Source organism: Pristiophorus japonicus, chromosome 4, assembly GCF_044704955.1.
Source record: "Pristiophorus japonicus isolate sPriJap1 chromosome 4, sPriJap1.hap1, whole genome shotgun sequence".
In the NCBI taxonomy this organism is placed as follows: Eukaryota; Metazoa; Chordata; class Chondrichthyes; family Pristiophoridae; genus Pristiophorus; species Pristiophorus japonicus.
Window position 1 is genome coordinate 49,124,803 of NC_091980.1, and position 22,478 is coordinate 49,147,280.

Here is a 22,478-nt window from a genome sequence, read left to right on the forward strand (position 1 = left end):
CATGTCAGGTCTGCCCCATTCAAGCCTGCATCCAATGATCAAGCGGAACGGCAGTCCAAACTATCAAGCAGAGCTTGAAACGCATGACGGACTGCTCCTTGCAGACCCATTTATCTCGGGTTCTGCTCAGCTACCGGACACGACCCCACTCACTTACCGGGGTTCCCCCGGCAGAATTGTTAATAAACAGAGCACTCAAAACCAGGCTCTCCTTAGTCTACCCAGACCTTAATGATCATGTGGAAACTCGGCGTCACCGACAAAACATGTACCACGATCACGCGGCTGTATCGCGTGACATTGATGTAAACGACCCTGTGTTTGTCCTTAATTACGGTCTTGGTCCCAATTGGGTTGCTGGCACTGTCTTGGCCAAGGAGGGGAATAGAGTGTTTATTGTCAATCTATGTAATGGACAAACGTGCAGAAAAAATTTGGATCAGACCAAACTGTGATTCACTGACAACCAGGAACAACTTGAAGAGGACATCACCATCATCGATCCACCAACACACACCCAACCAGCAATCGACCTCACCATCAATCAAGAGGATGAACCCACCATGCCCAACAGTCTGGTCAGACCAGCCGGGCTGCAGTGCAGCAATGGTCTGACCAACTCACCCATGCCAGGGTTTGAACTCAGGCATACACCCAGGGAGCGCCTCAACTTGTAAATAACTTCTATCAAGGACTTTGCGGGGGAGTGATGTTATGTATGTAAACATTATAACTGTGTAAGACTTGCCACCAGAGGGCGCACCTGATGGAGGCCCAAGGGTTACCTGCACACCTCATGCAAGCAAGTATAAAAGGTTGTCTGCCGTGCTGCTTTGGCACTCTGGTGTTTTATTAAAGAGACTAAGGTCACATCAGTTTAAGCTTACAGTACTCAGTCTTTCTAATGTTATGTAATGTTATGTAATTAATGATGGGATCATGAAATATCATTGCAATGCAATGCAGATTCTGTACTATCATGTGATGTAATTATATGTGGTGTCTGTCAGTATATTTATAGCAGTCGTGTTGCTCTCGTGCACATGCCTGTGTAGCGTTTGCATTCCCATGTGATCCAAGCACCTCCTTCTCCTCTAATTATCTCATTTATGTTTTCCAGCTGTGACGAGAGTGCAGGCCTTGCAAGCACCCCAGACGCCCCAGGGTCCTGCTATTGCAATTGTGTCGGGAGGGGAGGAGACACGTGTGTTGCCTATCCTGCTGCAGGTCCTTCTCTCCACTGAGTATAGTGAAGAGGTGGAGGAGGAGCCAGTAGCACTGTCCACAAGTGTTCCTGTGGCCACGTCCTCTTCAACCGAGGAGGTAGCGGGGCCAAGCGCTTTGACACGGGGCACTCCGATTGGTTCCATGCTGGCGCCGACCCCGCGGAGTTTGGTTCGGCACAGTCGGACTGCTCCAAGAGTGGTAGATCTTAGTGTGGACATGGTGACCGTGTCCAGGACGAGCGTCAAAATCGGTCGGGAGTTCCTCCAGGCAATGGGCGGTTTATCTGGCTAGGTTGCCAATCTGTCCACGATCGTCAATGAGAAGATGACACGGATAGCAGTGGCACTGGGCAGAATAGCCAGGAACATGGATGCCAGAGGGCTATCAGTGGTCCCGGAATCCAGCACTGCACCCCAAGGTGCCGCACCCACATTGCTCGAGACACATGCGAGTCAGGAGGAAGCTCTTGCTTCTGGCTCGGAGGACGTTTCCTCGGAAATGTCCTCTCTATCAACTGCCCAATCAATGGATCTGCTGTCGCCCCCCACCACCGAAGCAGCGCTCGAGGTGCCCTGCAGCAAAGTGACTTGGAGTTGGTAGGGGGAGGGGAAGAGGTGGGGTACAGACCCAGGGAGTGGCGGGGGGCAGGGGCAGCAGTGGAGGAAAGGAGGGGCTTGACCGCAGGTAGGGAGGGAAGGAGGGTTATTCTCTTTGTTAATTTTTTTTAAATCGTTGAATGTTGGATGGGTGGTTGTTTGAATTGTTTAAATTGTTTGTTGCTGTTGTTGTTGGTTTACCAATACATTTTAAAATGTTTTACTGTTGGGTTGGGTTGGGGGAGGGGTGGGAGTGCATGCGTGTTTATTAAAATCGTTGTTGTAGTTGTTGTTGTTGTTGTTTATAAGATTTATTGTTATGTATAAATGTTTCAAATTTGGGGTCGGGGTGGGAGAGGGGGCTGCTATTGTGTTGTGTTAGTTACTAAAAAAGTTCTTTAGCAACATTAAATTTTTTAAATTTAACTTAATATTGTTGCTCATTGTCTTCAGATAGCAGTAACGTTAAGGATATACAAACACTGGTGAGGCCAGGCCATGAAACGCAAACATTAAACATAACATAAATCAACTCTAATTGTAACTGTCATCAAAGTAACGCAAAACATTCATTTATGACTGCTGACGCAACAATCTTGCAGCTGCGTAACCACCACGGGCCCTTTCCTGCGGTTGAGAGGTGGGTGGGGCCATGGTTTCAACATCAGCCTGACTGTCCTCCCCGAGGTCATCATCCACCTCCTCTTCTTCCTCTTCCGTCTCTCCTCTCTCCTGAGGTGAACCGGCAGTTCCGTCTGGCAATTCTTGTCCCCTCCTAATAGTCAAGCTATGCAGCAAGCAGCACAGCACATTGAATTGAGCGACCTGCTCAGGGTGGTATTGTAATTCACCTCCTGAGTGGTCCAGGCATCTGAAGTGCTGCTTAAGCACTCCAATTGTCTTTTCGATGCTATTGCGTGTGGCTATGTGGCTTTCATTGTATCGCTTCTCGGCTTCTGTCTGGGGCTTACGCATGGGGGTCATCAGCCAGCTGACGAGGCCATATCCTTTATCCCCCAGCATCCAACCGATGTCTTGTGGCTGACTCTTAAACAGGTCAGAGACAGTGCTCTCACGCAAGATGTGCGCATCATGGATGCTCCCTGGAAATTTTCCATTTACTGCCATGATTATTTGCTTGGGGTTGACAACGAGTTGCACATTCAGGGAGTAGAATCCCTATCGGTTCCAAAAAACCTCTGCATCCTGAAAGGTGCTCGCAGGGCAATGTGCATACATTCTATTGCTCCCTGCACCTTGGGGAAGTTTGCTACTCTTGAGAAATCCAGAGCACTCTGTCTTTCCCTCCCTGGTCATAGGGAAGCTTATGAAGTCCATCCTTTGAGCATAAAGGGCTTCAGTCATCTGTTGAATGCAGCAATGTGTGGTGTGCTGAGAGATCGTGCAAATGTCACCAGCTGAGGCCCGAAGGAATCCGATGCATAGAAGGAAAGTGCTGCAGTAACCTTGACCTCAATGGACAGTGCAGTCCTGATGGTGCTGTTAGGCTGCAGATCTCCCTTAATGAGATGGCATATCACACTGATGACCTCCTTTTACAAACACAGTCTCTGAAGGCACGTGTTCTCAGACAAGTTCAGGTATGACCGCTTATCCCTGTAAGTGCGTCGGGTGTAAGTTCTCCTTCTCCTCATCAGTCTGACACCTCTTTGATTGGACACATAATGCTCTTCAATATAACTTCTCCCATCTCTAGTCTGCAGCATGTGAGTAGTCATCAATACTGGCTGAGAAATTACAGGCCCCATTACAATTACTATTGTATGGATTCTTCAGAAATAATAAATTGTCCTCCAAAAACTCATATAAAAAATTCAAATCAACCACATTATGATAAGACGGATGTTCAGATTTTACAATCACCTTAAAAGAACTCACAGATTAAATCAAAACTCCCCAGAACTTGAAGCAGCCTTTTATATGAAAAGTCCTCCGATTTACAAAATGGCTTCCATACCGTTGGGTTAACGTCAAGTGAGTGCAGCTTTTTTTTGGGCGAGTGATGTTTTCGGTGATACATGACCGAGATGCTGAAAGTAATGCTCGGAGATAGTCTGGGCGGTTTCTGGGCGTTAGTTTCCTTTCTAAACAGTATTCTGGGCGGTGCACTATTGTTGACGTCATAATTTTATAAATACATATAGGCGGGCGGTTTAACTAATTCTCAGTGGTTAACTAACGCTGGCGATAAATGGGCGATAAATGGACGTTGGTTTCTATTTTTAGGGAAAATAGGCGATAAGTGGGTGTTATACTTCATCTCAGAAGTTAAATGGGCAGTAGCGAGGTGAAATTGATGGAAAGTCTAGCCCATTGTCTTCAGCAAAATGGCTCTATCAGGAGTAAAATATCCACTGAATAAGCAGGCAATGAGATGTAAGTTAGCAAAATAATTTCCAAACGGTTTGTCGAAGACCTTGCAAAAAGTCCAGTAAGGATTTGTTTTCTAAAACCTTGTAGAAAGCATCAAATGTCTGCATGCTGGTGATTGATTGTTGGACAGTGGTCCCTGGGTATCTCGGTTGCATTGCTCAGTACATTTTAACAGGAGAAAGTGTTGGTGTGTGACATAAACTGAAACAAAAGGAGATATTTCATAACTCACAACAAAAATATATCCCAATGAGAAGGATAGACTGTAGGAGAAGGGATAACCATCCATGGCTAACTAAGGAAATAAGGGATGGTATCAAATTGAAAACAAAGGCATACAATGTGGCCAAGACTAATGGAGGCCAGAGGATTGGGGAATTTTTAAAAGCCAGCAGAGAACGACTAAAAATATGATTAAAAGAGGGAAGATAGATTATAAAAGTAAACTAGCATGAAACATAAAAACAGATAGTAAGAGTTTCTACACATACATAAAAAGGAAAAGAGTGGCTAAAGTAAATGATGGTCCCCTGGAGGATGAGACTGGGGAATTAATAATGGAGAACAGGGAAATGACAGAGACGTTGAACAAATATTTTGTATCGGTCTTCACGGTAGAAGACACTAAAAACACCCCAAAAGTGGATAATCAAGGGGCTATAGGAAGGGGGGAATTTAATACTATCACTATCACTAATGAAGTAGTACTAGGTAAAAAAATGGGACTAAAGGCGGACATCCCCTGGACCTGATGGCTTACATCCTAGGGTCTTAAGAGAAGTGGCAGCAGAGATAGTGAATGCATTGGTTGTAATCTATCAAAATTCCCTGGATTCTGGGGTGGTCCCAGTGGATTGGAAAACTGCAAATGCAACGCCCCTATTTAAAAAAGGAGGCAGACAAAAAGCAGGAAGCTATAGACCAGTTAGCCTAACATCTGTCATTAGGAAAATGTTGGAGTCCATTATTAAGGAAGCAGTAGCAGGACATTTGGAAAAGCATGATTCAATCAAGCAGAGTCAGCATGGTTTTATGAAAGGGAAATCATGTTTTACAAATTTTCTGGAGTTCTTTGAAGACGTAACGAGCAGGGTGGATAAGGGGAAACGAGTGGATGTGGTGTATTTGGATTTACAGCAGGCATTCGATAAGGTGCCACATAAGAGGTTACTGCACAAGATAAAAGCTCATGGGGTTGGGGGTAATATATTAGCATGGATAGAGGATTGGCTAACTAACAGAAAACAGAGAGTCGGGATAAATGGGTCATTTTACGGTTTGCAATCAGTGACTAGTGGGATGTTGCAGGGATTGGTGCTGGGTCCTCAACTATTTACAATCTATATTAGTGACTTGGATGAAGGAACCGAGTGTAATGCAGCCAAATTTGCTGATGATACAAAGATGGGTGGGAAAGAAAATTGTGAGAAGGACACAAAAAATCTGCAAAGGGAAATAGACAAGCTAAGTGAGTGGGCAAAAATTTGACAGATGGAGTATAATATAGAAAATGTGAGGTTATCCACTTTGGCAGAAATAATAGAAAAGCAAATTATAATTTAAATGGAGAAAAATTGCAAAGTGCTGCAGTACAGAGAGATCTGGGGGTCCTTGTGCATGAAACACAAAATGTTAGTATGCAGGTACAGCAAGTAATCAGGAAAGCAAATGGAATGTTGACCTTTATTGCAAGGGGGATAGAGTATAAAACCGAAGAAGTCCTGCTACAACTGTACACTGTATTGGTGAGGCCACACCTGGAGTACTGCATATAGTTTTGGTCTCCGTATTTAAGGAAGGATATACTTGCATTGGAGGCTGATTCCGGAGATGAGGGGGTTGACTTATGAGGATAGGTTGAATAGGTTGGGTCTATATACATTGGAATTCAGAAGAATGAGAGGTGATCTTATTGAAACTTATAAGATAATGAGGGGGCTGGATAAGGTCGATGCAGAGAGGATATTTCCACTCATAGGGGAAACTAAAACTAGGGGCATAGTCTTCGAATAAGGGGCCGCCCATTTAAAACTGAGATGAGGAGAAATTTCTTCTCTCAGAGTTGTAAATCTATGGAATTCTCTGCCCTAGAGAGCTGTGGAGACTTGGTCATTGAATATATTTAAGGTGGAGACAGACAGATTTTTGAGCGATAAGGGAGTAAAGGATTATGGGGAGTGAGCAGTGGAGTTGTGTCCATGATCAGATCAGCTATGATATTGAATGGTGGAGCAGGCTCGAGGGGCCAAATGGCCTACTCCTGCTCCTATTTCTTATGTTCTTAAAATGAGGAGTTTCCATTTCTCCATTGCTGTAGATTTGTGGCCAGAACTGATCAAAACTCCTCCTCTTTAATTACAATTGTATTATTTTCTCTGCTTGTTCCATTTTTCTGAAAATAGCAGCAATTGCTGAAAGTACCTTTGAACCTGCAATTGAATAAAAAAACAGCACTGTCATAAAGAATACACATTAGCTGAAACTTTCCCATCACGTTTCACTGGGTAGATAGATTCGCTTATTTCATACCAGATCGGTTTTATTTCAGTAATTCAAAAAGGCTGTGTGTCAGGCAGTGTGACAATGGAGTGTGTTATTGTACTAATGCATTACTGTTCACAGATTGCTTGGAGGTAGGTTGCACACGCACGGGTGTTTCACCAACTCTCCCACACAGTCCTGGGGATGTTCCAAGGCTATACCATACAGATCACATGGGGAAAATCTTTAAATAATCATATGCTGAGCCACCCAATCTAGTTTTATGCATTATGAGGTCGCAGTAATTGAAAATAAATGTTAGCAAATGCCCAAGAAGCTTAACATTCACTGAGTCTATTCAGTAATGAGGATCTTGGCGCATTCAGTTTTTCAGCAATGTTTTTAAAGTCATTTTGGTTCAATAGTGCTGCCAGAAAATAATAACAACCTTGCTGGGTTGGCAGGCGAGATGATAATGCAGACTTTGAACCTGTGAGACCTACACCTTTCAATCAAGCTCAGGCTGATAGGAAAAACCAATCTCAACTCAGTGAGCAGGGGTACAAGCACAAACTATTTACATTCACCACTAAATGGGCAGGCCAAGTAGAAAATGGAAACATCACGCTGGTATAAATGTTAGGCTTATTTTCCTTGTTAGAACTGTCAATGTATTTTGAAAGCAGTACAGAAGGAATGCTAGATAACACCTAGTTCCTGCTATAATGGATAATGCCCATTTTTCTGCAGATAGGTCCACTGTCAGTTGTGATATTGAGAGCTACAGATCAGGCGATCCTTGGTTCACTTCCAGATCTGTGCTGAGTTAGGTGATGTGGAACAATGGTGGAGGTGTTGCCATTAGCCTCAGTGCTCCCTGGCTTGGGAGGGGGAACCCAGGGTTCTTGGTCCTGATTGTGACACAGTGATCGCTACTGGAAAGTGTTGTTGTGGTTGTCGAGTGAGAACCAACAGCTAAATACCCCATCATCATTCACTACCCTGACTCATATGAAAAAAACAATTTAACTCAAAAACTAAAGTTGGCATGTGGTAAGATCATACTCTATCAGAAGTTACAAGGAGATTGGTCTCATAGAAGCTCATCTCTTGTATGAGATACATCTCCTGCCCTCTTGATGATCTCCTCACCTTGCTTCCACTTACTAACTTTCCTGGCATCAATGCTCATCAACATTGTAATAGCTCGCACTGCTCACACACTGTTCCTTCTTTTTTCAAAACCAGCATCATCACAAAAACTCAGCCTTGACCTCTCTGTCCCCCGCAACCTCTGTTCAATTTCTAACCTACTCCCCTTGTTCGGGCTCCTTGAATGTGTCATCCTCTCCCAGATTTAGTGATATCCTATCCCACAATTCCCAATTTGATTCCTTTCAGTATGTTTTCTGCACAGCACACAACACCGAGATCGACATGGTCAAAGTCACTGCTTCTCTGATTGCGATCATGGGGCATTATCATTCCTAGTCCTCCTCGACCTCACTGCAGTATTTGACATAATGGATCATGCCATCTCCATTATTGTCTTCCCTCCATGGCCTACCTCCAGGTTCCTGCTCCAGCGATTGGACTCCTACCTGTACTGACACAATCAATACATTTTCAACAATGGGTTTTCCTCCAGTTGCTATGCAACCATCACTGGAATTCCCTGAAGATCCATTATTGACCCTCTCCTCGTCTTCATTTGCAAGCTTCCTCTGGGTGATATCATCAACAACATGGAATTAGCTTCCACGTATCTGCTGATGACACCCAATTTTACTTTACTGCGACCTCTTGTAACTCCTTGACCTCTGCATTATGCTGACATACTCGCTGTCTGATATTATGTCATGAATAAGTCAGATTTGTTTGCAATTAAACATCAGGAAGAGTGATGCCAATGTTTTCTTCCACTGTCAAATCTCTGAACCTTTGCCATTGATTTCATTCCCCTTACTCCAACCTCCACCATTACCTTACTCTCAATGGGCCCAAGTTTCGGCCTCAGTTTCTCCTGATTTTTTGGAGCAACTGGTGTAGAACGGAGTATCTTAGAAATTCAAATTCTCGGCATTTAGTTTGCTCCAGTTCTAGTCAATTAGAACAGTTTCACTTTGGAACAGAAATTTTTTTTCAAAAGTGGGCGTGTCCGGCCACTTACATCTGTTTTCAAAGTTTCGGCAGTGAAAACTTACTCCAAACTAACTTAGAATGGAGTAAGTGAAGATTTTTGTATGCTCGAAAAAACCTTGTCTATACTTTAGAAAATCAGGCGTATGTTACAAATCAGGCGTAGGGAATGGCGGGGGACGGGGTTTAACCGAGACTCCAGGATGGTATGTTGCCTCCCTGGTGTAAGGGTCAAGGATGTCTCGGAGCGGGTGCAGGACATTCTAAAAAGGGAGGGAGAACAGCCAGTTGTCGTGGTGCACATTGGTACCAACGACATAGGTAAAAAAAAGGGATGAGGTCCTACGAAACGAATTTAAGGAGCTAGGAGCTAAATTAAAAAGTAGGACCTCAAAAGTAGTAATCTCGGGATTGCTACCAGTGCCACGTGCTAGTCAGAGTAGGAATCGCAGGATAGCGCAGATGAATACGTGGCTTGAGCAGTGGTGCAGCAGGGAGGGATTCAAATTCCTGGGGCATTGGAACCGGTTCTGGGGGAGGTGGGACCAGTACAAACCGGACAGTCTGCACCTGGGCAGGACCGGAACCAATGTCCTAGGGGGAGTGTTTGCTAGTGCTGTTGGGGAGGAGTTAAACTAATATGGCAGGGGGATGGGAACCAATGCAGGGAGACAGAGGGAAACAAAAAGGAGACAAAAGCAAAAGACAGAAAGGAGATGAGGAAAAGTGGAGGGCAGAGAAATCCAAGGCAAAGAACAAAAAGGGCCACTGTACAGCAAAATTCTAAAAGGACAAAGGGTGTTAAAAAAACAAGCCTGAAGGCTTTGTGCCTAAATGCAAAGAGTATCCGTAATAAGATGGATGAATTAACTGTGCAAATAGATGTTAACAAATATGATGTGATTGGGATTACAGAGACGTGGCTCCAGGATGATCAGGGCTGGGAACTCAACATCCAGGGGTATTGAACATTCAGGAAGGATAGAATAAAAGGAAAAGGAGGTGGGGTAGCATTGCTGGTTAAAGAGGAGATTAATGCAGTAGTTAGGAAGGACATTAGCTTGGATGATGTGGAATCAAAATGGGTGGAGCTGCAGAACACCAAAGGGCAAAAAACGTTAGTGGGAGTTGTGTACAGACCTCCAAACAGTAGTAGTGATGTTGGGGAGGGCATCAAACAGGAAATTAGGGGTGCATGCAACAAAGGTGCAGCAGTTATAATGGGTGACTTTAATATGCACATAGATTGGGCTAACCAAACTGGAAGCAATACGGTGGAGGAGGATTTCCTGGAGTGCATAAGGGATGGTTTTCTAGACCAATATGTCGAGGAACCAACTAGGGGGGAGGCCATCTTAGACTGGGTGTTGTGTAATGAGTGAGGATTAATTAGCAATCTCGTTGTGCGAGGCCCCTTGGGGAAGAGTGACCATAATATGGTGGAATTCTGCATTAGGATGGAGAATGAAACAGTTAATTCAGAGACCATGGTCCAGAACTTAAAGAAGGGTAACTTTGAAGGTATGAGGCGTGAATTGGCTAGGATAGATTGGCGAATGATACTTAAGGGGTTGACTGTGGATGGGCAATGGCAGACATTTAGAGACCGCATGGATGAATTACAACAATTGTACATTCCTGTCTGGCGTAAAAATAAAAAAGGGAAGGTGGCTCAACCGTGGCTATCAAGGGAAATCAGGGATAGTATTAAAGCCAAGGAAGTGGCATACAAATTGGCCAGAAATAGCAGCGAACCCGGGGACTGGGAGAAATTTAGAACTCAGCAGAGGAGGACAAAGGGTTTGATTAGGGCAGGGAAAATGGAGTACGAGAAGAAGCTTGCAGGGAACATTAAGACGGATTGCAAAAGTTTCTGTAGATATGTAAAGAGAAAAAGGTTAGTAAAGACAAACGTAGGTCCCCTGCAGTCAGAATCAGGGAAGGCATAACGGGGAAAAAAGAAATGGCAGACCAATTGAACAAGTACTTTGGTTCGGTATTCACTAAGGAGGACACAAACAACCTTCCGGATATAAAAGGGGTCAGAGGGTCTAGTAAGGAGGAGGAACTGAGGGAAATCCTTATTAGTCGGGAAATTGTGTTCGGGAAATTGATGGGATTGAAGGCCGATAAATCCCCAGGGCCTGATGGGCTGCATCCCAGTGTATTTAAGGAGGTGGCCTTGGAAATAGCGGATGCGTTGACAGTCATTTTCCAACATTCCATTGACTCCAGATCAGTTCCTATCGAGTGGAGGGTAGCCAATGTAACCCCACTTTTTAAAAAAGGAGGGAGAGAGAAAACAGGGAATTATAGATCGGTCAGCCTGACATCGGTAGTGGGTAAAATGATGGAATCAATTATTAAGGATGTCATAGCAGCACTTTTGGAAAGAGGTGACATGATAGGTCCAAGTCAGCATGGATTTGTGAAAGGGAAATCATGTTTGACAAATCTTCTGGAATTTTTTGAGGATGTTTCCAGTAGAGTGGACAAGGGAGAACCAGTTGATATGGTATATTTGGACTTACAGAAGGCTTTCGACAAGGTCCCACACAAGAGATTAATGTGCAAAGTTAAAGCACATGGGATTGGGGGCAGTGTGCTGACATGGATTGAGAACTGGTTGTCAGACAGGAAGCAAAGAGTAGGAGTAAATGGGTACTTTTCAGAATGGCAGGCAGTGACTAGTGGGATACCGCAAGGTTCTGTGCTGGGGCCCCAGCTGTTTACACTGTACATTAATGATTTAGACGAGGGGATAAATGTAGTATCTCCAAATTTGCTGATGACACTAAGTTGGGTGGCAGTGTGAGCTGCGAGGAGGATGCTATGAGGCTGCAGAGCGACTTGGATAGGTTAGGTGAATGGGCAAATGCATGGCAGATGAAGTATAATGTGGATAAATGTGAGGTTATCCACTTTGGTGGTAAAAACAGAGAGACAGACTGTTATCTGAATGGTGACAGATTAGGAAAAGGGAAGGTGCAATGAGACCTGGGTGTCATGGTACATCAGGCATTGAAGGTTGGCATGCAGGTACAGCAGGCGGTTAAGAAAGCAAATGGCATGTTGGCCTTCATAGCGAGGGGATTTGAGTACAGGGGCAGGGAGGTAAGGCCACACCTGGAGTATTGTGTACAGTTTTGGTCTCCTAACCTGAGGAAGGACATTCTTGCTATTGAGGGAGTGCAGCGAAGGTTCACCAGGCTGATTCCTGGGATGGCGGGACTGACCTATCAAGAAAGACTGGATCAACTGGACTTGTATTCACTGGAGTTCAGAAGAATGAGAGGGGACCTCATAGAAACGTTTAAAATTCTGATGGGTTTAGACAGGTTAGATGCAGGAAGAATGTTCCCAATGTTGGGGAAGTCCAGAACCAGGGGTCACAATCTAAGGAAAATGGGTAAGCCATTGAGGACCGAGATGAGGAGAAACTTCTTCACCCAGAGAGTGGTGAACCTATGGAATTCTCTACCACAGAAAGTTCTTGAGGCCAATTCACTAAATATATTCAAAAAGGAGTTAGGTGAAGTCCTTACTACTAGGGGGATCAAGGGGTATGGCGAGAAAGCAGGAATGGGGTACTGAAGTTGCATGTTCAGCCATGAACTCATTGAATGGCGGTCCAGGCTAGAAGGGCCGAATGGCCTACTCCTGCACCTATTTTCTATGTTTCTATGTTTCTATGTTAAAGGGAAGTTTACAAACATTAAACACTTCAGTTTTACAAATAAAGAGCCATCATCAATAATAAATGATAAAAACATCAATAAATCAACCAATAAATCAATCAAAAAAAATTAATAAGAAATAATTTTTTTTTTTAATCAATAAATAAAACATTTTCTACTTACCGACTGCAGCACCAGGAGCCCTCCAACAGCGTGCTGGGATGCCCCCTCCCCCCCAGTATGTCTCTGTCAGTGTCTCTATCTCTCTGTCTGTCTGTCTGTGTGTGTGTGTCCCTCACTCTCTGTCTGTCAGTGTCAGTGTTTCTGACAGCGAGGGGAGGGGGAGGAGGGGGGTAGAAGGAGAGAGGGGGGGGTAGAGGGGGGGCAGGGGGAGGGGAGGGAGGGAGGCAGAGGGGGAGGGAGGGAAGGGGGAGAAGGGGGAGGGAAGGGGGAGAGAAGGGGAGGAGAAGGGAAATTGGGGAGAAGGGGAAGGGGGGGAGAAGGAGAGGGGGGGAAAGAGGGGGGAGGAGGAGAAGGAGAAAGGGGGGGAGAGGAGAAGGAGGGGGGTGGAAGGAGAAGTGGGTGGGAGGCTGAACAGGCCGGGCCCGGCCGGGTTCAAGACTTCGGGCAGGGCCCGTCCCTAGCACCAGATTTACAGGTAGGTGGCGTTGGGTCGGGTCGGGTCCGGGGTCCGGGGTCGGGAGCACGGGTCGGGTTGGGTCGGGTCCAGTCCGGGGGGGGCAGTCGGGAACACGGGTCGGGTCGGGGGGCGGATGGGGGGGGAGGGAGGTCGGGTTTGTTCGGGTAGAGGGGAGGGAGGGAGCACGGGTCGGGTCAGGGAGGTCGGTTCGGTTCGGGTCGAGGGGGGGGGGGCGGGGGAAGGGAGGGAGAGGGAGGTCAGGTCGGGTGGGGGGGTGAGAGCGTGGGTCCGGTCCGGACCGGGGGCGGGGGAAGCAGGGGTCGGTGTCGGGGTCGGGTCCGGTCCGGGGGTGGGGGGAAAGTGGGAGTCGAGTCGGGTCGGGAGGACGCAGGAGTTGGGCGGGTGAGGCAGCTTTATGCACGCAGCCGCAGTGAGGCCATTCGGCCAGGGCTAGGGGCTGCGTGCTTCGGGCCCCTCCCACACAGCTTTGGGCGCCTGGAGCTACTGCACATGCGCACCCACTGTAGCGCGCATGTGCAGAGGTCCCGGCACTGTTTTCAGCGCAGGGACTTAGCTCCGCCCACCACAGCTCGTGCTGCGCCGCGCCGAGCGGCAAACGACCTGCAGGGAGCCGGAGAATCTGGAAGTTTTTTTTAGGCGCACTTTGTGGAGCAAAAAACGGGCGTCCAGGTCGGGGCTGTGCTGTTCTAGGCGCGGCCCGAAACTTGGGCCCAATGTCACCGAAACCCCTATCCAGAAATTGGTCTCCTCTGGAATAACATTTTCCAATTCCCACGTTACCAGCCTCCCATTCTGAATCCTCCATAAACTCTAAATCATCTTTTTTTTATTCGTTCATGGTATGTGAGTGTTGCTGGCAAGGCTAGCATTTATTACCTATCCTTAATTGATCTTGAGAAGGTGGTGGTGAGCCGCCTTCTTGAACCTCTGTAAACCGTGAGGTGAAGTTACTCCCACAGTGCTGTTAGGGAGGGAGTCTAGGTGGTAGAGGTCACGGGTTTGGGAGGTGCTGTCAAAGAAGCTTTGTCGAGGTGCTGCAGTGCATCTTGTACATGGTACATACTGCAGCCACGATGCACCAGTGATGGATGGAGTGAATGTTTATGGTGGTGAATGGGGTGCCAATCAAGCGGGCTGGTGCATCCTGGATGGTGTCAAGCTTCTTGAGTGTTTTTGGAGCAGCACTCATCCAGGCAAGTGGAGAGTATTCCATCACACTCCTGACTTGTGCATTGTAGATGGTGGAAAGGCTTTGGGGAGTCAGGAGGTGAGTTACACGCTGCAGAATACCCAGCCTTTGACCTGCTCTTGTAGCCACAGTATTTATGTGGCTGGTCCAGTTAAGTTTCTGGTCAGTGGTGACCCCCAGGGTGTTGATAGTGGGGGATCTGGCAATGGTAATCCTGTTGAATGTCAAGCGGTGGTGATTAGACTCTTTCTTGTTGAAGATAGTCATTGACTGGCACTTGTGTGGTGCGAATGTTACTGGACACTTATCAGCCCAAGTCTCAATGTTGTCCAGGTCTTGCTGCATGCAGGCATAGAGTGCTTCATTATCTAAAGTTTTGCTATCCTGTTCTCACTAAGCCTCACTCATCTATAACTTCCCTTCTTTGCTGAACTATATTGGCTCTTTGTCTGCCAGTGGATTGAAGTTAAAATTGTCAGCCTTGTCTCCAAATCCTCCAGAGCTTCACTTCACTGTAGCTCTTCAATCTTCTCCAAACCAATGCATCCTCCCATGCTGTCTGGTCATCTATATCCAGCCTCCTCTCCATCCTTTTCACCCCACAACTTTCTCTCCAAACACCCCATCTCTCTACCTCCCTCTCTATATTTCAAACACATCTCTTTTTCCAGGCTTTTGTTCACTTTTCCTAATACTCCCACAAAGGATGGATGCTAGCTCTTTAGTCTCCTCTCTAAAACACCTTGGGACATTTTGTACATTGAAGCATTGTATTGTTGTTTAGAGTAGAGAGCTGAGAAAAAAGATTGATTAATAAATAGTATACACACTTACCCCTTGATTTTCTGCATCTGGCTGATGGTGTCTGGGAGAGGAATATTGATTGTTTCAGGCAGAAACAAGACCAGAATTGCTGAAAACACCGTCAAACCCCCCATCAGAATAAAAGGCAGAAACTCATGATAAACACCTATGAAAATATAGAGCATATATTGTCTGCAAAGCAAAAACCAGCACATCAAAATAAAGCCATAGGCATTACTTGTAACACAAATATTGTGGTCAATAAACACCCTTGAATGTATTTTCAGTGTAGGCACGTTCAAATAATGTGCACATTTTTTTCATTTCCATTTTTGAGATTAGTTTTCTCCTGGCTGTTTCTGACCCTTTGCCAGGCATCATTTCCCAGTGAAGAAATAGGCAAATTGTTCCCAATCAGCAGCTCGAGATTGCACAAAATTGGCTTGGAATTATTTTGATTTTTTTCTCGCAATTTCCAGGCAAGCAACATGGCACCACTTAATAGGCCTGGATAGATTAGGAAATTATCGGGGAATTAAGAGACCAAACTCATGTCAGGTCATTCTCTGATCAATCCATTACGACACCAACATGCTGGTTTCAGATATTTTATGAGTTTACCACAGAATGTCCTGCATAATAACATTACAATAATAATAATAATAGAACTGGACAGACCACCAGCATTGACGTAGGGAATGGCATCGGTCATGACAAAGGCACAGCCAGCCCAGTCGACCCTGCAAAGACCTCCTCACTATCCTCTAGTCAAGCAACAGCCTGACATAGTTATAGTCATAGAATCATATCTTTCAGCAATGCCCCAGACTCCTCCATTACAATCCCTGGGTCTGTCCTGTCCCATCGGCAGGACAGACCCACCAGTGGTGACGCCACAATAGTATACAGTCGAGAGGCCTCAACATTGACTCCGGATCCCATGAAGTCACATAGCTTCAGGTCAAGCATGGGCAAGGAAACCTCCTGCTGATTACCACCTACCACCCTCCTGAATCAGTACTCCATGGTGAACACTACTTGGAAGAAGCACTGAGGGTAGCAAGGGCACAGAATAAACTCTGGGTGGGGGACTTCAATGTCCATCACTAAGAGTGGCTTGGTAGCACCACTACTGACCGAATTGTCTAAGTCCAGAAGAACATAGCTGCCAGACTGGGTCTGCGGCAGGTAGCGAGAGAACCAACATGAGGGAAAAACCTACTTGACCTCGTGCACACCAATCTACCTGTACCAGATGTATCTGTCCATATCAGTATTGGTAGCAATGACCACCACACAGTCCTTGTGGAGACGAAGTTCCTTCTTCACACTGAGGACACCCTCCATTGTGTTGTGTGGCACTACCACCGTGCTAAATGGGATAGATTCAGAACAGATCTAGCAACTGGGCATATAGGAGGTGCTATGGGCTGTCAGCACACCACAATCTGTAACCTCATGGCCTAGCATATCCCTCACTCTACCATCAAGCCAGACTACCAACCCTAGTTCAGTGAGTAGTGCAGTAGAGCATGCCAGGAGCAGCACCAGGCGTACCTAAAAATGAGGTGCCAACCTGGGGAAGATGCAACACAGGACTACATGCATGCTAAACAGAAGAAGCAGCATGTTATAGACAGAGCTAAGCAATCCCACAAGCAGCGGATCAGATTATAGCTCTGCAGTCCTGCCACGTCCAGTCATGAATAGTGGTGGACAGTTAAACAGGGACGAGGAGGCTGCATGAATATCTCCATCCTCAATGATGGCGGAACCTAGCACACGAGTGCAAACGACAAGGCTGAAGCGTTTGCAACCATCTTCAGCCAGAAGTGCCGAGTGGATGATCCATCTCGATCTCTTCCTTAGGTCCACACCATCACAGAAGTCAGTCTTCAGCCAATTCAAAATCACTCCACGCGATATCAAGAAATGGCTGAACGTGCACTGGATGCAGCAAATGGTATGGGTCCCGACAAAATCCCAGCTGTCATACTGAAGATTTGTGTTTCAGAAATAGCCGTGCCTCTTGCCAAGCTGCCCCCATACAGCTACAACACTGGCATCTACCCAATAGTGTGGAAAATTGCCCAGGTATGTCCTGTCCACAAAAAGCAGGACAAATTCAATCTGGCCAATTATCGCCCCATCAGTCTATTCTCAATTATCAGCAAACTGTCATCAACAGTGGTATCAAGCGGCAGTTACCAATAAACTGTTCACCGATGCTCAGTTCAGATTCCACCAGGACCACTCAACTCCAGACCTTATTACAACTTCAGTCCAAATATGGACAAAAGTGCTAAAATCCAGAGGTGAGGTGAGAGTGACTGCCCTTGACATCAAGGCAACATTTGACCGAGTGTGGCATCAAGGAGCCCTCCTAAAATTGAAATCAATGGAAATCAGGGGGAAAACTCTCCACTGGCTGAAGGCATACCGAACATAAAGGAAGATGGTTATGATTGTTGGAGGTCAATGATCTCAGCTCCAGGACATCGCTGCAGGAGCTCCTCAGGGCAGAGTCCTAGGCCCAATCATCTTAAGCTGCTTTATCAATGACCTTCCCTCCATCATAAGGCCAGAAGTGGGGATGTTCGCTGATGATTGCACCGTGTTCAGTTCCATTCACAACTCCTCCGATAATGAAACAGTCCATGCCCCCGTACAGCAAGATCTGGACGACATTCAGGCTAGGGCTGATAAGTGGCAAGTAACATTTGTGCCAGGCAATGACTATCTTCAACAACAAAGGGTCTAACCACCGCCCCATAATATTCAATGGCATAACCAAAGCCAAATCCCCCACCAGCAACATCCTGTTGGTCACCATTGACCAGAAACTTTACTAGACCAGCCACATAAATACTGTGGCTTCAAGAGCGGGTCAGAGGCTGGGTATTCTGCAGTGAATGTCTAACCTCCTGACTCCCCAAAGGCTTTCCACCATCTGCAAGGCATGAGTCAGGAGTGTGATGGAATACTCTCCACTTGCCTGGATAAGTGCAGCTCCAACAATACACAAGAAGCTCGACGCCATCCAGGACAAAGCAGCCTGCTTCATTGGCACCCTGTTCTACCACCTTAACCATTCACTTCTTCCACCACCGGTGCTCCCCTGCTGGAGTATATACCATCTACAAGATGCACTGCAGCAACTCACCAAGATTTCTTCAACAGCACCTCCCAAACCCACGCCTTAGAATCATAGAATCATATAATGGTTGCAGCATGGAAGAAGGCCATTTGGCCCGTCAAACCCACGCTGACTCTCAGCTGGTCCCACTCCTCTGCTCTTTCCCCACAGTCCTGCAATTTATTTTCCTTCAGATGCTTATTCAACTCACTTTTGAAAGATAAAATTGAGTTTGCCTCCACCACACTTCCCGGCAGTGCATTCCAGATCTTAACCACTGGCTGCATAAAAAAGTTTTTTCTTCCATCGCCTTTGCTTCTTTCGCTAATCACCTTAAATCTGTGTCCTCTGGTTCTCGAACCTTCTGCCAATGGGAACAGTTTCTCTCTATCTACTCTGACCGGATGCCTCATGATTTTGAATACCTCTATCAAATCTCCTCTCAACCTTCTCTGCTCCAAGGGGAACAACCCCAGATTCTCCAGTCTATCCACGTAACTGAAGTTCCTCATTCCTGGAATCATTCTTGTAAATCTTTTCTGCATCTTCTCTGAGGCCTTCACATCCTTCCTAAAGTTTGGTGCCCAGAATTGGACACAGTACTCCAGTTAGGGTCGAACCAGTGTTTTATTCAGGTGCATTATAATTTCCACACTTTAGTGTTCTATACCTCTATTTATGAAACTCTGGATCCCATAAGCCTTTTTAACAGCTTTCTCAACCTGCCCTGCCGCCTTCAACGATTTATGCACATATACCTCTAGGCCCCTCTGTTTCCGCACCCCCTTTAGGATTGTATCATTTAGTTTATGTGTCCTCTCCTCATTTTTTCTACCAAAATGCATCACTGCACATTTTTCTGCATGAAATTTCATCTGCTACATGTTCTCCCATTTCACCAGCCTGTCTATTTTTTCCTTAAGTCTATCACTCTCCTCCTCACTATCCGCTATACTTCCAAGTTTTGTGTCATTTGCAAATTTTGAAATTTTGTCCAGTACACCCATGTCCAAGCTTTTAATATATATTAAGAAGAGTAGTAGTCCTAGAACCAACCCCTGGAGAACACTACTGTATACATAGAAACATAGGAAATAGGAGCAGGAGTAGGCGATTCAGTCCCTCGAACCTGCTCCGCCATTCTGTATGATCATGCCTGATCTGATCTTGGGCTCAGCTCCATTTCCCTTTCCACTGTCCATAACTCTTCACTCCCGTATCTTTCAAAAATCTGCCTATCTCCAGCCTAAATATATTCAATGATCCAGCCTCCACAGCTCTCTGGGGCAGAGAATCCCACAGATTTACGACCCTATGAGAGAAGAAATTCCTCTTCATCTCAATTCTAAATGGGTGACCCCTTATTCCTCCAGTCTGAAAAACAACCGTTCACCACTACTCTCTGTTTCCTGTCACTTAACCAATTTTGTATCCAGGCTGCCACAGTCCCATTTATTCCATGGGGTCCAATTTTGCATGCAAGCCTATTATGTGGCATTTTGTCGAACGCATTTTGGAAATCCATATACACTACGTCAACTGCATTACCCACATCAACCCTTTCTGTTACCTCATCAAAAAACTCGATCAAGTTGGTTAAAAATGATTTGCCTTTAACAAATCCGTGCTGGCTTTCCTTAATTAATCCTCCCATATCCAAGTGACTGTTAATTTTGTCCCCGATTACTGTTTCGAAAAGCTTCCCCACTACTTTTTCATTTCTCCTCTGACCATTTTATATATAGCCTGATTTTCAGATGCATTTGCAACCTGACATCTGTAGATAAGGATGTGTCTACGCTTTTAATTTCCAATTAGGATTGAGGGTTAGGGTTAGGGTTTGGGTTAGGGTTAGGGTCATCAGTCAAAATCAAATTAACAAATGTGACCCATTTATAAAGGGGCACAAACAATAAACTATAAATAAAACAGTGGTCTGGAGGTCCTGCGCAGGCCGTTCAACGGCTTTTAAATGGAAAAACAGTGCATGCGTGGAAATTTGACTCGGCTGCTCAGCCACTTAAAGGGGCCGTGCACTCCCCAAAAAATTAGCAGGAACACTACTGACTAGGCCTGTCCCCCAGGTATCCATACTGGGCCTCAGCTTTTCACTACATTTCCAAATGACATAGATGAAGGAGCAGAGACCCACATATTGATGTGTGCTGACATCAGTAAGTTAGGTGACACAGTAAATAGTGCAGATGGGAGCAGAAAGTTGCAAAGGGACATTGATAAATTAAGTGAGTGGCAGATGGAGTTCCATATGGGGAAGTGTGAGGTCATCCACTTTGGATCTAAGCAAGATACATCAAAGTATTTTTGAAATGGTGAGTAGCTAGGAGCCATGGAGGAGCAGAGGGATTTAGGTGTCCATGTACAACAATCACTAAAAACTAGTGGACAGTTACAAAAAATAATTGAGAAGGCTATTAGAGTTTAGCCTTTATCTCAATGGGTTGGAATAAAAGCAGTGGAAGTTATGCTACAGCTCTGGTTAGACCCCATCTGGAGTACTGGGTTCAGTTCTCAATACCACACATCAGGAAGGATATATTGACCATGGAGAGGCTTCAGTGCAGATTCATTTATACCAGGGCTAAAAGGGTAAAAGTATGAGGACAGGTTGCATAGACTTGGCTTGTATTCCCTTGAGTATAGATGATTAACGGGTGATCTAATTGAGGTGTTTGAGATGATCAAAGGATTTGATAACATAGATAGTGAGAGAAACAATTTCCTCTGGTAGGGGAGTCCATGTCAAGGGGACATAATCTTAATATTCGGGCTAGGCCATTCAGGGGTGAAGTCAGGAAGCACTTCTTCACACAAAGGGTAGTGAAAATCTGGAACCCCCCCCCCCCCCGCAAAAAACTGATGAGGCAAGGTCAATTGAAAATGTCAAAACTGAGATTGCTAGATATTTGTTATGCAAGGGTATGGACCGAGGCGGGTAAATGGAGTTAAGATACAGATCTGCCACGATCAAATTGAATGGCCCAATAGGCTTATTAAATTCTGAATTAATCTACAGCCGTTCTCATGTTTTGTTTTCTTTGCAATGGAAAAAAATCCATAATCATTGCAACAAAGTAACAGGGGTGGAGGCATGGCAACCAACAAGCCCTTCAGTGGACCTGAGGAAGAAGCTCTACAACTCCTGGACAGACACACTGGGAAGGCGGTGGGAGATGGAGAAATTTAAAGAGAGCTGTCAGGTTCACCTTGGTAATGAGATGTCTGACCTGCAGTACTGTGAGTGGTTACAATGTTCAAACATTCTGCTTAATTAAAAGGACTCTTATTATTGCTTAGTTCCTTCTTCTTAATCACAACATAAATGAAGATATATATTTTATTAGTTCTCTCAGGTTCCTGCATACATTCATTGTGATAATGCTTTCATTCAAACCCCACTGCTGTTGGTCTCAGAAAATGGGATAATGCACAGTGGATGGTGGGAAAAGGATAAAGCTGTGGGGAGGTACCCTGTACATAATTATTGTCTCATTCATCTCTTCATTTACACCAAGTGGACATGAATGGTGTGGAGTGTCACCTTTGCAGCATTGTTTCCGTATCGGCCTGGGTATGCATGCCTTCACTTACTTTAGCCGACCTTGTGAGGCCAATAAAACATTTCTTATGCTGTATTGCCATTGAGGGAGTGGTTGATGTGCAGTGACTGCCTATGTCACTGCTCTCCATACTGCTTGCATCACTTCCTTCCATAATGCCTTCATTACCCTTTTTGGGGCTTCTAGTCCTGGATTCCAAGTGGCCTTTCTCCTCTTGCCCTTCTCCCTGCCAACATTATCTCTACAAAACTTTACAATATTGGGACCTTGACCATATCAGACATCCCCAATGCTGGTCTACCTTCTGTCATTCTCCTCACTGTGCTCCTGCCTTGTCTCTGTTTCCAAAACAATTGCTTGCCTTTTGACCCTTTAAACTGCAGTAGCCTTTCAATTGCTGCAGCTACAAGGCACTCCTCTCCCTCCCAGTGCTAGAAAATCATTTAGCAGCTGGATCACCTGGAACATGTTTTGCTCATCTAATTACCACCCACTGCCCCTGCCGCCCCAACAATTGTTAATGGGGGTCATGTGAATAAGTAGAAGCCCTGCCTTATCATGTTTATTGTGGGCCAATGAAAATCCAGGTCACAAGT

At 45.5% G+C, this 22,478-nt stretch overlaps 1 protein-coding gene across 1 annotated transcript in view; it reads right to left on the reverse strand.

Annotated features, from left to right (window-relative positions):
• Nucleotides 1-3,747: 3,747 nt before the first annotated feature.
• Nucleotides 3,748-22,478, reverse strand: part of LOC139262895 (organic cation/carnitine transporter 2-like) — a 162,125-nt gene continuing 143,394 nt past the window's right edge. Inside the window, exons 9-10 of the mRNA XM_070878152.1 lie at nt 15,199-15,334; nt 3,748-6,646 (exon numbers count right to left, since the gene is read on the reverse strand). Coding sequence (XP_070734253.1) covers nt 6,553-6,646; nt 15,199-15,334 — 230 coding nt within the window. The 3' untranslated portion in view covers nt 3,748-6,552. The remainder of the gene's footprint in view (nt 6,647-15,198; nt 15,335-22,478) is intronic.